The 14,225-nt window shown below is 43.4% G+C and overlaps 1 protein-coding gene across 3 annotated transcripts in view; it reads right to left on the reverse strand.

Moving 5' to 3' along the window:
- The window catches only part of CA10 (carbonic anhydrase 10), a 314,314-nt gene that overhangs the window by 12,897 nt on the left and 287,192 nt on the right, over positions 1-14,225 (reverse strand). For all 3 annotated transcript variants that reach the window (XM_033138718.1, XM_033138717.1, XM_033138719.1), the window contains exons 6-7: positions 13,031-13,126; positions 10,398-10,470 (exon numbers count right to left, since the gene is read on the reverse strand). In XM_033138718.1, the coding sequence (XP_032994609.1) occupies positions 10,398-10,470; positions 13,031-13,126 (169 nt within the window). The remainder of the gene's footprint in view (positions 1-10,397; positions 10,471-13,030; positions 13,127-14,225) is intronic.

Genomic DNA, 14,225 nt, shown 5'->3' on the forward strand with positions numbered 1-14,225 from the left:
CATATGGCTGGCGGGCATGTAGCTTCCTTCCCAAGCCTCTGCAGGAGGAGAGCGATGCCCGCAGACGCTTAGGATGGAAGCTGCGCCCCGCCAACCATATGGCTAGCCGGCGTGCAGCTTCCCTCCCAGGCTTCTGCGGGGATCGCTCTCCCACAGCGGCATGGGGGAGAGTTGCACCCCCCCATGGCTGGTAGTGTGCAGCTTCACCCTCCCCAACTATCTGTGGTAATTTGGGGACACTGGGTAGATATTTGCACCCGGCGCCACATCTGCTAAAGACGGCCCTGAATAGAAATGAAGCTCTCCTGGAACACATTGGCATTTGTGCTCCACCGGCCACAGCCTGACAAAAAGCACATTTCAGGTTTTGCATGATAACCCCCCTGGCTTTTTGTTTCATTGACAGAAGCCAGAGGTCATGGAAAGAGCTGCATTAAACATACGTTTCTCTCTGAACAGCATTCCTCCCATTTCAAAAGCATTTGCCCATGTTGCCAAAGGCACTTTGGATGGTTGTTTGGATCCCAACCATTGGTGAGGGTAGCGGAAGCCTCCCCCCCTCTCTGTGTGTGTCTTTGTGTGTCTCACTTTTTTTTTTAAGTCCATTTCCCATTTAGGGAAAAAAAGCACACGGCATTCAGCGAAGTAGAAAGAAAGTACACAGCGGCTGCAGAATTAGAAAGAGAATTATGCAAAGGAAGTTCACACAATGGCACAGAGAGTTTATCCACGATCTGAACCCAAACAAAAAATTCCAACAGTGTATGATACTGGAGTACCAACTTTTCGCAGTACAAAATAGGGCACTTCAGAGAAATGTGTTGTCCCTGCAGCATAAGTGCGACCTTGAGATGGGGTATGAAAGCCACAATGTGCAATGAACGTGCATTCATCGCACAATCAACGGATCACGTCAGAAGCCCAAGGTCTCAAAATCTGCTGCTAGTCCTTTTGTTGAGCATTAACAGCATTCCACTTCCGGAATGATGCTTAAGACTTAGTCTGACAAAAAGAAGAAGAAGTGTGTTTTGAACAGGAGTACGTGTGGGTCCCCCTCTGCCCACTGCTTTTAAAAACTAACAGTGGAAACTCTTTTGGATATTAATGTTTGAACCAGGGCTAGACCAAGACAATTTTGGCCCCTGAGCCAAACCACAAAATGGAGCCCTTATCAGGAACAAGGGGAGGGGAGGTATAGATCAACATTGGGGGAAAGAGTGAGAGGAGACCTCCTATTTGCCAAGAGGTGACATGCAGAGAGGGCATGGGGGGCGGCTGCTGAGGAGATGCCAGATCCAGCCTCCAAGGAGCAGTGGCAGTAGGCAATGCATTCCCTGCTGCCCTTGCAAATCCTGCCACCTGAGCCAGTTGCCTCACATTGCCTTGTGTGGGCTAGCCTTGGTTTGAGCAAATGCAGATTAAAACCACTGGCCAAGATCTCTCCATGCACAGTACATATAGCCGTGTTGGGCAAGCAGCACTTAATCAGCACTTCCTGAATTTATCTAACATTCCTATATCCAAGGTCATTGCAACATAGTGAAAGGGCGAGGGCACAGGCCCTTGATACAGATTTGCATATGCTAATACACAATTAAGATGGTGGAGGGCTAGAATCTCATCAGCAGAGCATCCAGGTGAAAACATAAAGCATTAAACGAAGAAGGAAAGGGGCATATGATCTACGGTGCAGCTGAAGAAAGAGACCTGGGATTCGGGCTCCCCCCCTGGGCCCCCCTTTAACAACACTCATGCCTGTTTCCTCCTAAAAATGTAGGACATTTATAACTCCGGTACAACAGGGCAGTAGGAAAAAATACAAATTCCTGTAACTTTCAAAAATGTAAAGCAGAGCAAGGTTAAGACAAGAAAGAAAGTGGTGAAATTTTTAACGAGCGATACAATTGTCCCCGCTCTTAACCGTAGTGAGGTCTGAGCTTTATCCCAGCTCAGGTGGCTTCAACCTTGGCTGTCAAACTGATGTCAGGCAGTTCCTTCATTGGAGCAATGCTTGCACCTTCTCCTCCCTCTCCACCAGCCTGTAATGTTCTGCAGAGTTTGTGTTCATGCTTCACTTTTAAATTTCATGGGCTTCTGAGAAGGAGGAGCCAGAAGATACACTTTGGATTGGACGCACCAGGCACCGTGTGTTGGCTGTTGCTCATGGCAACATCATGAATCATAGAGTTGGAAGAGACCACAAGGGCCATCCAGTCCAACCCCCTGCCAAGCAGGAAACACCATCAAAGCATTCCTGACAGATGGCTGTCAAGCCTCTGCTTAAAGACCTCCAAAGAAGGAGACTCCACCACACTCCTTGGCAGCAAATTCCACTGTCGAACAGCTCAGGAAGTTCCTCCTAATGTTTAGGTGGAATCTTCTTTCTTGTAGTTTGAATCCATTGCCCCGTGTTCGCTTCTCTGGAGCAGAAGAAAACAACCTTTCTCCCTCCTCTATATGACATCATTTTATATATTTGAACATGGCTATCATATCACCCCTTACCCTTCTCTTCTCCAGGCTAAACATACCCAGCTCCCTAAGTACGTGCAAAGTGTGAATTGTTCTTGGCTCCGAGGAAGCTGCTCACTCTAGGAAAGACTAGACGAGCTTGCCCAGGCTTTGAGATCTTCTGGGAAGGCCTTTTCTTGGCCCAGCCACATTCGCAGACATGTTCGGTGAGGACACAAGAGAGGAACTTCTAAGTGGCTGCTCCCAGTTTCTGGAACTCTCTTCCATGGTGGGGGGGCATACTGACCCCCTCTTTACTTTCACCAGCAGGCAAAGACTTGTTGTTGTGTTCAGACAGGTCTTTTGGCCACAAACTGACGTCACATGCATGACCCTCTGAACACTGGGGGGGGGGAGAAGAGGCTTGGCCCCCAGGAGCTGGAACCTTTAATGTCACCACTGCTGCAGCCTACCTCTCAGGTGCAATAATGCCTAAGGCGGCTCCATTCAGCAGATGTCCCCATTGCGTTTTGTGCAGGGTGGATAAAAATCAATTATTTTAAAAATAAATAAATAAAAAGTAGGGTTTTTTAAAAAAATTAATTGGTTTTTTTTTTAAAAAAAAAATTAAATCGGATTTTTAAAATTAAATGCTTTTGGAGGAAAAATCTTTCTAAAGAGAGTTTTCTGTTGAAGTTACATTATAGTCCAAAGGCTATTCATCAGGAAATAAGGATTTGTTTTAGGTTTTTCATCTGTGCCAAAACTCAGTCTAAAGTTTTTTTTTTAAAGTCATTTAACCACATCAGTTAACAAACATGGATACATATGCTTTCATGTTACTGTTTTAGTTAAATAAACTGTTTAAATTGTTATTAAGGAAATGATTATTTTTCTCCTTCCACTAAAGTACAGCAGAAAAGAAAAGCTGTCCAAATATAAACAGTTAACTTATTAAAGCTCACAACAATTTTAAAATTATCTGTATTTCTAATAGTATAATAAAAACAGTAATTTTTGATATAACAGTAAAAACCACTCTGAAAATGTATCATTCCAAAAATGGAAACCTTCATCTGGTTGTAAATATCAAGATTATACCAGCAAGAATGGGTCTTTCTGTAAAAATAAATAAATGATTTAAATCAAGCCTTACTGACTAGTGATTTAAATCGTGATTTAAATCAACTTGATTTAAATCAAATCCACCCTGGTTTTGTGATCCCAAGGGAAGAGGAAGCCATGATTCCGACTCTTGTTTCCTACTTACTGCAGCTGCTATTTCCATGTACCTCATCACTCTGCTTCCTTGACCCACATTATTGCCCCGACTCAAGCGAAGGGCTCTGGACGTGACGCTGCTTTCGTCTTGCAAGTTTAGCTTCCCAAAGATGGAACTCGCGAGGAGGCATTCGTGCCCACGCATGCATGATGCGCCTGAACTGTGGTGAGTGGAACGAGTGGGCAAGACAAGGCGAGGCATCCCTGCCAGATGCTAGATATTTGGCAAGGCTTCGGGGGACCCTCAGTGAGTGTGTGTGTGTGGGGGGGGCTCCTTTGCTTCCCCTCTGTCTCTTCTCCCACTTCAGGGGCTTCATTTCATTTTGTTTACATGCTCTGTCTTCGTTGCAGAGAAGCCCTAGCAAGGTGTGTCCCCCGGCCCCCCCATGCCAGCTGAAAAGCACAAAGTCACTCCGATAGCATTACTGTACTGGAAGAGTGTCACAATATAACAGCCAGAGATGACCTCAGCCCTATTTGCAATAAAGATTGGAAAGGAAACCATCATTTTGCGAGAATTACGTGTGGCTCAGGGTGATTTTGTTTGTTGGTTTTTCAGACCAGTGACTGGTTTCTGACTCACCCTGGTTTCTCTCTCTCTCTCTCTCTCTCTCTCTCTCTCTCTCTCTCTCTCTCTCTCTCTCTCCCTTCCTCCTCCTCTTTTCACCTATTCATTATTTATAAAGCACAGAGTGTGATGCAGAGCATCAAAGGGTTCAGTCGAAATGAGGCATTTCAAATTCTAAAGGCCAAGTTCTCGTAGTTATCGCACTATTATTTTTTCAGCGAGACTGCTTGGGTGAAAAAAGGAGGTAGTTTCTGCTGGAGGAATGAAAAGCCAGGGACACTGAAACAAACACACACACACACACACACACACACGGTTTTATTGTGACAACTTTGGCCCATCTGCTCTGCCATATGCCCATGCTTTATTTTAAATACACACCTGTAAACAACGCGGTAGAGTCATTAAATGAAAGGCGCAGCCTCAAAATGAGAGGGAACGAAACCTCTGTTAAATTTTAATACTAGAGATGTTGCCCCTAAAACGCATCAATCTGCCTTGTGCAGAGTCTGTCCATTTAGCCTAGCATCGTTGATGCCCAATGGCAGCAGCTGAGCAGCATCTTTCACAAGGGGGTCTTATCCTGAGACCCTTTTAAAGTGAATTAAACCCGGGACCTTTGCATGTAAGACGTTTGATGACTTCTTCTCCACTGCAATGAAAACTTATTCTCAGTTTTGTTCTTGGTCTCCGGGATTTGGTCTTGGAAGCCATGAAACACAGAATCATTGAATTGTAGAGTTGGAGGGGACCTCTATGGTCATCTATTCCAGCCCCCTGAAATGCAGGAATAGTCGTCCAACGTGGGGCTCGAACCCACGTCCCTGAGATTAATAGCCTCATGCTATAAATTTAATACTACTGCTGCTAATAAAAAATACTAGTGAGAAAAGAGTCTTTACGGTCGAAATATCCTAGCTTTGGAATGTTCTCCCCAGAGAGGTTTGTCCAATGCTAACTTTCATGTCATTTTGGTGCCTTTATATTTAATCTATTAATCTGTTCTTGCTTTAAAATAATTTTACCTGGCCTATGGTTTTAATGCTATATTTTTTGTATATAACTTACATTTTTTTTGTTAAAAGCTGCATTTAGAAATTTTACGGTTACAGGAGGGCATCTAAATATTTAAAGCAAACAGATTTGTTGCATGATGGTGGTCTTGTTCGGTTGTCTACTAAAGTCATTTATCACTCGGGTCTTGAAAGAAACATAGTGTTACCTTGGTTCCCGAATGGCTTGACTCCCAAACAAATTGGCTCTCAAACACCGCAACCCTGGAAGTGAGTGTCCCAGTTTGCGAACGATTTTCACAAGCCAAATGTCCAACACGGCTTCTGATTGAGTGCAGGAAGCTCCTGCAGCCAATCGGAAGCCGTGCCTTGGTTTTTGAGCAGTTCTGGGAGTCAAACGGACTCCCAGAACCGATTAAGTTCGACAACCAAGTTACGACTGCATCCAAAGTCCAGACTGCAGCAAACTGCACAAGAAGTCTAATTACCATGTTACTTTCGCCTTAGGTTGCTGGCTAAAACCAGTTATCCCAGGTTTGAACATTTGACAGAATGCCCCACACAGATTAGTGCTATGCCACTTGCCACACAGAAAACAGTGGTCAGCTAACAGATGGCCACATGATAACTGGTCAAAAACCATCCTTATCGTCTTCCATCACAATATAATTGTACTGTTAACTTTCCCATGTCGATAATGAATGGACTTGGCACAAAAATCTTAATTGGTCAAGGAACTGCAGGAGTTCTGCGAGCTCTTATGCTATTCTTGATGTTGCATGAATCCATAAAGACAACAAGCATAATCCAAGCCTAAATCATCCACTGTTTATTTCCTGGCACTCTCTCGAACCACCGTCAGATCAATTTACTTCCTGTAGCATAACAGGTAGTCAGTACTTTTTGGTCTGCCAATAACTCCACAGGTATTTAAGTGCAAAATAACCGTGCTTTGTATATTTTAATCCAGAAATCAATGATGTGGCTTCCAAGGGTTGTCGCAATGCAGGTGTTAAACAAAGTTTTAAAACTGATGGAATTCTGGGTTCTGTCTTTCAAAAAACAGGAGCCCAAAAATTAGAATGCCCATAAAAGGTGCAGAAATGTAGAGTTTCAACACTGATGATGAGCACAATGGAGTAGCAATGGAGTAGTAACAAAGGAATTTCAGAAATAGACTGGAAAGAGAAGTGGCTGAATTGCAACTAATCACCAAACTTAAAACCATGGAGAAACCTGGTCTGAACAAAGACATTGGATTCTTATCTCATTATACATGACAAAGCTATCTTTAGCCATCTCGCCCCTTGACTTTCCCTGCAAGACCAATTGCAGTCATTAACAGCCGTCAACAGGTTTTTCCACACCTATCAGCCAATTACCCATTCCCACCACCCTTCTAAGTAATACCCCTCCCCACTCCCTCACTATATTTAAGGGTCTGGTGACTTCCGTTTCAGTGTATCTGAAGAAGTGTGCATGCACACAAAAGCTCATACCAAGAACAAACTTAGTTGGTCTCTAAGGTGCTACTGGAAGGAATTTTTTATTTTATTTTGACAAGGGAGTAAGAAATTCTTCTGATCTGAGAGAGGACCAAGCTGAGGCTGCCCTTGGATTGCCTGAGAATATTCTCCTTGAGCAGGCAGGAGACAGAGCATCGGGGGAAGGGGGAAATCCAAGCCAATCCATGATCGCAACATCCCACCATTCTGTCACCACCACCCAAACACATCTGCCCCTTTCCCTTAGTGGCAGTAGCAACAGCGAAGACACCCTCATTTCTGTTGCTTCATTCATGACGGATAATAGTGTGGCAGGGTGTAGGGGGTTAGAAGAGCTATAGTTCTTTCTGGGGCTGTTCACCTCTCATTTTAAGGTTAGCTTTATGAGGCCATAAGTCCTTTTTTGAGCTGGGTAGGACATTTCTGGCCTGCACTTGAAACAGGCAGAGGAGACAAAATGTGATGAAGCTCATGGCGAAGAGGACTCCTCTCAAGGGCACCCAACCTGCTTTGAGACATAAACTTGATGTAGGAGGGCTAAGTAGGCACAAGGAGAAGATGTCCTATCACAAGGACTACATCTGCCAAGGGTGGGAAGCTGAGATGGGAGACAAAATGTGCCCATCTTCTTGGGAGATCCATGTGCAAAGGAAGAAGGAAAGTATTCATCACTGTGTGGGTCACTTTCATAGATCGAGCTGCAATTGTGCAGCATGTGCCATGTTAAGTTTACATTCACGGGTGCGCTGGCTTTTGAAAGCCCCCAAATGGTCTTGGTGGGATCAGGGCAGGGGCTGGGAACCTTTTTATGCCAGTGATTTCGCTCAGTGTTTCACTGAGCGTCACTTTTCAATCCTTCATTTGCATGTGCGGACCTGAGTGAAAACTGCAACAGAATGAACTATATACACACACCCCTAGTGGCCTAGGGTGAAAAACTTCAATACATAACACCATTGTTAGTCATTTTCTGAAAACCGTGTGTCAGTCTTGGGTGGGGCCCCGAGGCAAAGAGTGAGTAACGCAGTAAAAAAGGGTAAAGGTAAAGGACCCCTGGATGGTTAAGTCCAATCAAAGGTGACTATGGGGTTGCGGCGCTCATCTTGCTTTCAGGCCGAGGGAGCCAGCATTTGTCCACAGACAGCTTTCCGGGTCATGTGGCCAGCATGACTAAACAGCTTCTGGCGCAACTGGACACTGACGGAAACCAGAGTGTATGGAAACACCGTTTACCTTCCCGCCACAGCGGTGCATATTTATCTGCTTGCACTGGTGTGCTTTCGAACTGCTAGGTTGGCAGGAGCTGGGACAGAGCAACGGGAGCTCACCCCGTCGCAGGGATTCGAACCACCGACCTTCTTGATCGGCAAACCCTAGGCTCAGTGGTTTAGACCACAGCGCCACCCACGTCCCTTAGTTTTAGATGTTAGTTCCTGTAAAAACAAATGTGTTTCTTCGGGAAATGCGCAGAGAGAGTTTAAACCCAGAATCTTGAGTCCCCCAGTTCCTGGCTTTTAAAAAGCTGGAATATTAAAGCAATGATTCTTTAGAACTATCAATATAGTTCTTATCACACTTACAGTCATTCCATGAATTCCCATAACACTGTATGAAAGAGGGGTGGTTGGTTGCTAGGAATCACTAGGAAATTAATGAAGCACTAATCTAAAAAAAACCACTTTGAAAATCCAAGGGGCTCTTAGGATGTTCCTGACCCATCTTCTGTAGAATATCTTTTGTGATGCTTTGAAAACCAGAGCTTCAATTATTGCATTAACTTTTCCTCATCTTGAACCTAATTCCGCACTCTTTAGCCTAACCAAAATTAAGTGAATGGCACTTCTTATTTTCTTCAAACTGAAACTGAACACAGACTGCGCAAATGAAGCTCCTAAGCATGGGTTTTAAAAAAAGCCAGCTGTTTAAAGGCAGCACGGAATCCCTTCTAATATATGAAACAAAATTAGATCTCCCCGCCCCGTGCAATGACACTATAATCCATCATCCAAGACATCTGTGAAATTACTTTCAATAACTTGGGAGTTTTTTTGCATTTCTTTTTTGTCCTGAAAATGCTTCTAATCAATACTTGTTACTGCAGGAAGTAATTGTTATGTACCGTCTTTGACAACTCTATTCTAACGGCATTCTAATGCTGATGTTCTAATGCTATTAAATGGGCCGCATGCTACCCATCACAGCTCTAGACTCATAATTTTGCAAATGGGTTTATGGGCTCCCTTCTTGTCTTACTTTCCATGCAGGCTCTCCTCCTTACTTCCTAATTTCGTCTAAGCATAGCTTATCACAATGTCCAAATTTATTTTATTTCATATATATCTCAGCCTTCTTCAGTTTTAATGATCCCAGGGTGCTTAGCAACCAGGCCATGTAGCATGATCTTCGCCCAAAGTGGCATGTGCCCTGATTGGTTGTGTAGTGCTGAGGGAGTTTTCCTTGGTGTGTTTGGGTGAATGTCTACTTGTTATGTACAAGGCCTGAACTAAGAAAGACCACTCTATTTAGGTAAAGGTAAAGATACCCCTGACCATTATGTCCAGTCGCGGACGACTCTGGGGTTGTGCACTCATCTTGCTCTATAGGCCGAGGGAGCCGGCGTTTGTCCACAGACAGCTTCCGGGTCATGTGGCCAGCATGACTAAGGCGCTTCTGGCGAACTAGAGCAGCGCACGGAAATGCCATTTACTTTCCCACAGTACCTATTTATCTACTTGCACTTGACGTGCTTTCAAACTGCTAGGTTGGCAGGAGCTGGGACAGAGCAACGGGAGCTCACCCCGTCACAGGGATTCGAACCGCCAACCTTCTGATTTATTTCTCCTCAAATTATATACTGTTTTTGTTCAATTTGCTCAGTAGAGTGTTATCAAGACTTCTCTCTGGATTCAATTTGCATTATTTATTTGACTTTGCTAACAGTTTTTAGGTGGTGTTGAAATATAATTAGGTCCAGATTTAATTAACCCAGTTGATATTTAAGTTCACAGGCACTTTAATATGATAAAGACATGCTTTTGAGGAAGCTTGAAGCAACCACGAATAACTAGAAGTTATAACTCAAGTTAACACTAGCTAAGCAGATTGCTCATATCTTGTGTGGTAACTCCTTTTTAGAAAACAACCCCATGGTTACCTTTGACATATTTTTTATTGTGTGTCTTCTGTTACATTTTGATTCTGGTTTGAATCTTTGTTACCCACTTTAAAGGGCTTAGGCTGAAGAGGACGTTTATAAATATTGAAATAAAAATTCCTGCATTACAGAGGGTTGGACTAGATGGCCCTTGAGATACCTTCCAACTCTACAATTCGACAATTCTATGAAATATAAATTAAATAAATGTTTCATTGATCTCCGTTCTCTCCCACACCTGGACATACCTGTACTTATCTTGAAAACGGTCTCCGACCAAATGCCCCTGAGGAAAACTTGAATAAACTCACAGCCGATTTGGGAAGTACCAAATCTTGGATTAGGTATTCCTCACAATGTGAGGTGCGGCCCACTGAATGATTCCCCCAGAAACCTTTATAAATTTATTTCAAAAAGAAACTTACTTTTATACGTTATTCTGGTGATGGTGTCTCTGTTAAGCATACGGTTTAGAAAAGGATTTGATGATTCAGACACCTGTGAGAGAGATAATCTGTCGTCAAAAACTGGTTACCACAAACACCTCATTTTGGAAAAGTGCATCTGTTTGGATGTTGGGTATTGGTGGAATAAAGGTGCAACTCGGGAGTTTGAAGAAAGTCGCTCAACTCTGACCCAACATAATTCTAAAGAAATTCTGTATCACCCTGTGAATGAGGCAGAATAGAATCCTTTCCTCTGCAGAGGAAGGAGACGTTCAAGAAATTGGCAGGACGGGTTTCGACTAAAAGCAAAAATACTCAAAACCCTTTAATATATGTGCCTTCCTCATTTCTGGTGTTTGAGGTTGTGTGAGACACTGACACAAAACAGGCTTTCTTCTTTGCCAGATCTATGAATCTGCTTCTCTTTTGTTTCTTCCACTCCTTCTATTCTCCCCAGGCCTCTGCCTCTGTTTATTTTGATGCTTGGTTTAATTTTCATGCTGTGGTCATGATTCAAGGCCACAGAGTTGTTGAGCGGAGCCTGACTGCAAATTTTATATAGGAGTTAATCAGCACTTGACATTTTGACTTGGGTTTGGATGACACGGGAAAACAATAAGCGGTATCTTCTAGGAACTGTTCAGTACAAAAAATCACATTCTCCACTAAGGAAGGTCCTCAAAATTCATGAAGCAGCTATTCACGCTGCCAAACGCCACCTCCCCCCAGCAGTGCGGTTCTCTCTCCTTTCCAGAAACACATTGTTGGTACTGGCAGAAGGGTAGGACTGGAACTGAGCAACAGAGAGACCTATTTTATTGGTCAGTCTTCTGTTGTTGCGGAAGAAGCTCCAGTTGTGCCATACAGAGCTTTTCTAAATATATATATATTTTTTTTAAAAAAACCTTTCCAAAAGTTAAGAAACAAGGGCAAAGGAAGATTGGCCTAAAGGCCAAGGGCAAATAGATCAAAGCATCACTTGGTCCTGGCAGGATGATTTAATGTTGATGACAGGAAAAGGGATCCTACGGAAGAAGGAAAAATGTTTGTGGAAAAAAACCTACATGCCTAATCATTGGCAGCCTGCAACGTGAGGGCTGAACAATCTGTTTGGCAGCAGAATCGGATCTGCGAACCGGAGCGGCTGCTAACCAGCTGAAAAAGCAGTAGGGAGGAGGATTTGCTTAACCCTCCTCCACCCACCCACTGCTTTTCCTGCTAACCCCCCCCCCCCCCCAAGTCACTGTTCCCCTTGCCACAGCAAACACAAATCTGAGAACCCATAATCAGGAGAGGGGATGGCTGGAGGGAGGGCAATTCAGGCGGAAGCAGTAGGCGAGGAAGGGTTAAACGCCTCCCCAACCCTCCTCCAGCTGTTTGGACATGATTCAGAGTCCTACGCTTGGTTCTTCTTGCCAAATATCCACGCTCAAATAATGTAACATGAGGCACCTAGCCAGGTTCATTGGGAGTAGGTACGTTAGCCCTCAATGGTTAGTGGTCATACAATGCCATACATTCTGATAAGTTACTTCAGATACAGCAGCTGAATTTGCTTCCAGGACACTGTCCAGCAGATTTTATTTTTAAAAGTGCAGCCTGCAATTGCCTCTTATGATAATTTCCACAGTTTTCTTGCCCGTTATTCAGCTGTTCGACATCATTCTCCTCCACCTGTTGGACTTAGCTATATACAAAGGATTTAAAACCAGAATGTATATGTTCAGATGAAGATATACATAACATATTCAAATATATGTTCATCCACTTTACTACAGATTTTTTTTTTTTTAAGTTGCAAAACTGGGGACTGGGCAATGGGTTGGTGATGTCATGAGCGCTAACCAATAGGTACTTCTGGCTTCTTTAAAAAAAAAAAAAAGAATGAAAATGAACAAGACGAGTTTCTCAGAGCTGACCCCAGAACACAAACATGTAGACATACAAATGAATGCTCTTTGAATATGATATCTGCCTTCACGCCAAGTTTATGTACCTTGCCAAGTGAAGCTTTGATTATTTACTTGGGTTTTATGGACTCGAAGTAGCAATTCTGAATTTAATATGAAATCCCTTTTAGCATATACTGACATTCCGTGTGCATCAAACTAATATGGCCACAGATACATCCACTCTAATACCATTTGTTAAAAGATGGGAAGGAAAGAGGATCAGCTAATCATAGAGGGAGTAACAGTGCATTTAGATAAATGTCTATTTAGAAGTAAGTTCTTTTGAGATCAATGGGGTACAGGACCGCAGCCTAAAAGAGGGCGACGGTGGATGTTCTAAAAGCATCTTTAGGATTAAAACATCTTCATACACTTTTGAAAAGATGGAAATGGTCTGTAGCAATTGAATTTCACACCGAGTACTGAGCCACAGTGATCATTTTTCACCCTAAGGTATGGCGTGCAGCTTCGAGGTGCAGACAGCTACTAAAGCAATTTACTTAGGCTGCAACCAATGCCTGGGCCTTACTTCTGTGTTGATATGCACTGGGAATGCACTGGAAGAAGGTTTAAATACGAAGCAGCCACCAATGCTCCTAATTTCTTACAACCACCTGAAAGGAATGTAACTCAACACAGATGAAATTGTACGATACTTACTTTCATAAATATAGAAACTACCACCAAGCCATTGGGACTTTTTGCAGCTTCTGTAACATTTGTGTACAACTCATGGTTATAGTGGATTAGTTGAACCTAAGGACAGAGGGGAAAGCAAATCATAAATACTGGAGAATCAAACCCGCTACTGTCTTTCAAAATGACAAGTATCCTTTTTAGAAATTCAGATTTGTTTGCAATGCGATCTCCTACCAAGCTCGTAAATTTCATAATAGCACTCCCCCCCCCCTTTTCTCCTTTTATCCTGGAGATTTTGCAGCCCGCATAATTTTAATAATTGCAGTGACCATCTGGCTTGTACTGGCGCTGCATCAGTTGTTCCTCCTCTCTATTGTCAATAAGTGAATTTAGCACATTAAGATGCAAAATGCACCACAGAGGTCGGCACCGTTCTGCTGTTTGCCGTAGCAATTTGCCGTCGTAGCCCAGTAGTAGTGTGTCTGCTTTTCAGCATCCCAATCTGCAAAGGATGGAGGGCTGGAGATGGACCCTTTGCACAATCATGAGAGGTAGAAGCTAACCTAAGCATTTAAATTGCAGGTGGTTAAGGTTTGTGATAGCAACGCAAGATGAACAACTGAAAGCAATGCTCAGAACTTAACCCAGGCTTCAAAACTGTGCCCAACAACCAAAGCTGTGCCACTTGTCACATGCCACGTGGAATACAACCCACCAATCGCCTCGCAGGAACTATGCACTTTACATGGTTGCTGCCCGAGTCCACACACAATCCACATTCCCCCCTCCCCACCAAAAAACCAATACTCAGGGGACAGCTACCCTACAGGCCCCAATATATACTGAAACATGCAAAAGGGCTACTTTGGTTCTCTGGGATGCAAATCATGCAGCTGTGATGTAAACCATGTAATTATTTTTGAATACAGAGATTCTCCACCATCATCATCTTTGGGTAGTGACTGCCCATAAAACTAGGCTATGTGAAGATATGTTACACATGATAAACAGTGTACTTTGGAGTAGGTTGCCGTATTTCAAAAAGCGAAGATCCAGGCAGAAAAATTATTGAGCTTTTTTGTTTGTTTGTTTTCCGCCAATTTCCAGACACTGCTTGAGGCTGCAGTATTCTGGATATGACCAGGAAATTTCAGACATATGGCAACCCAACTTGAAAAAACCTGTAGGTTGCTAAAAGTGTGCAGGATTTTGGCAG

The sequence above is a fragment of the Lacerta agilis genome, chromosome 2 (genome assembly GCF_009819535.1).
Source record: "Lacerta agilis isolate rLacAgi1 chromosome 2, rLacAgi1.pri, whole genome shotgun sequence".
In the NCBI taxonomy this organism is placed as follows: domain Eukaryota; kingdom Metazoa; phylum Chordata; class Lepidosauria; order Squamata; family Lacertidae; genus Lacerta; species Lacerta agilis.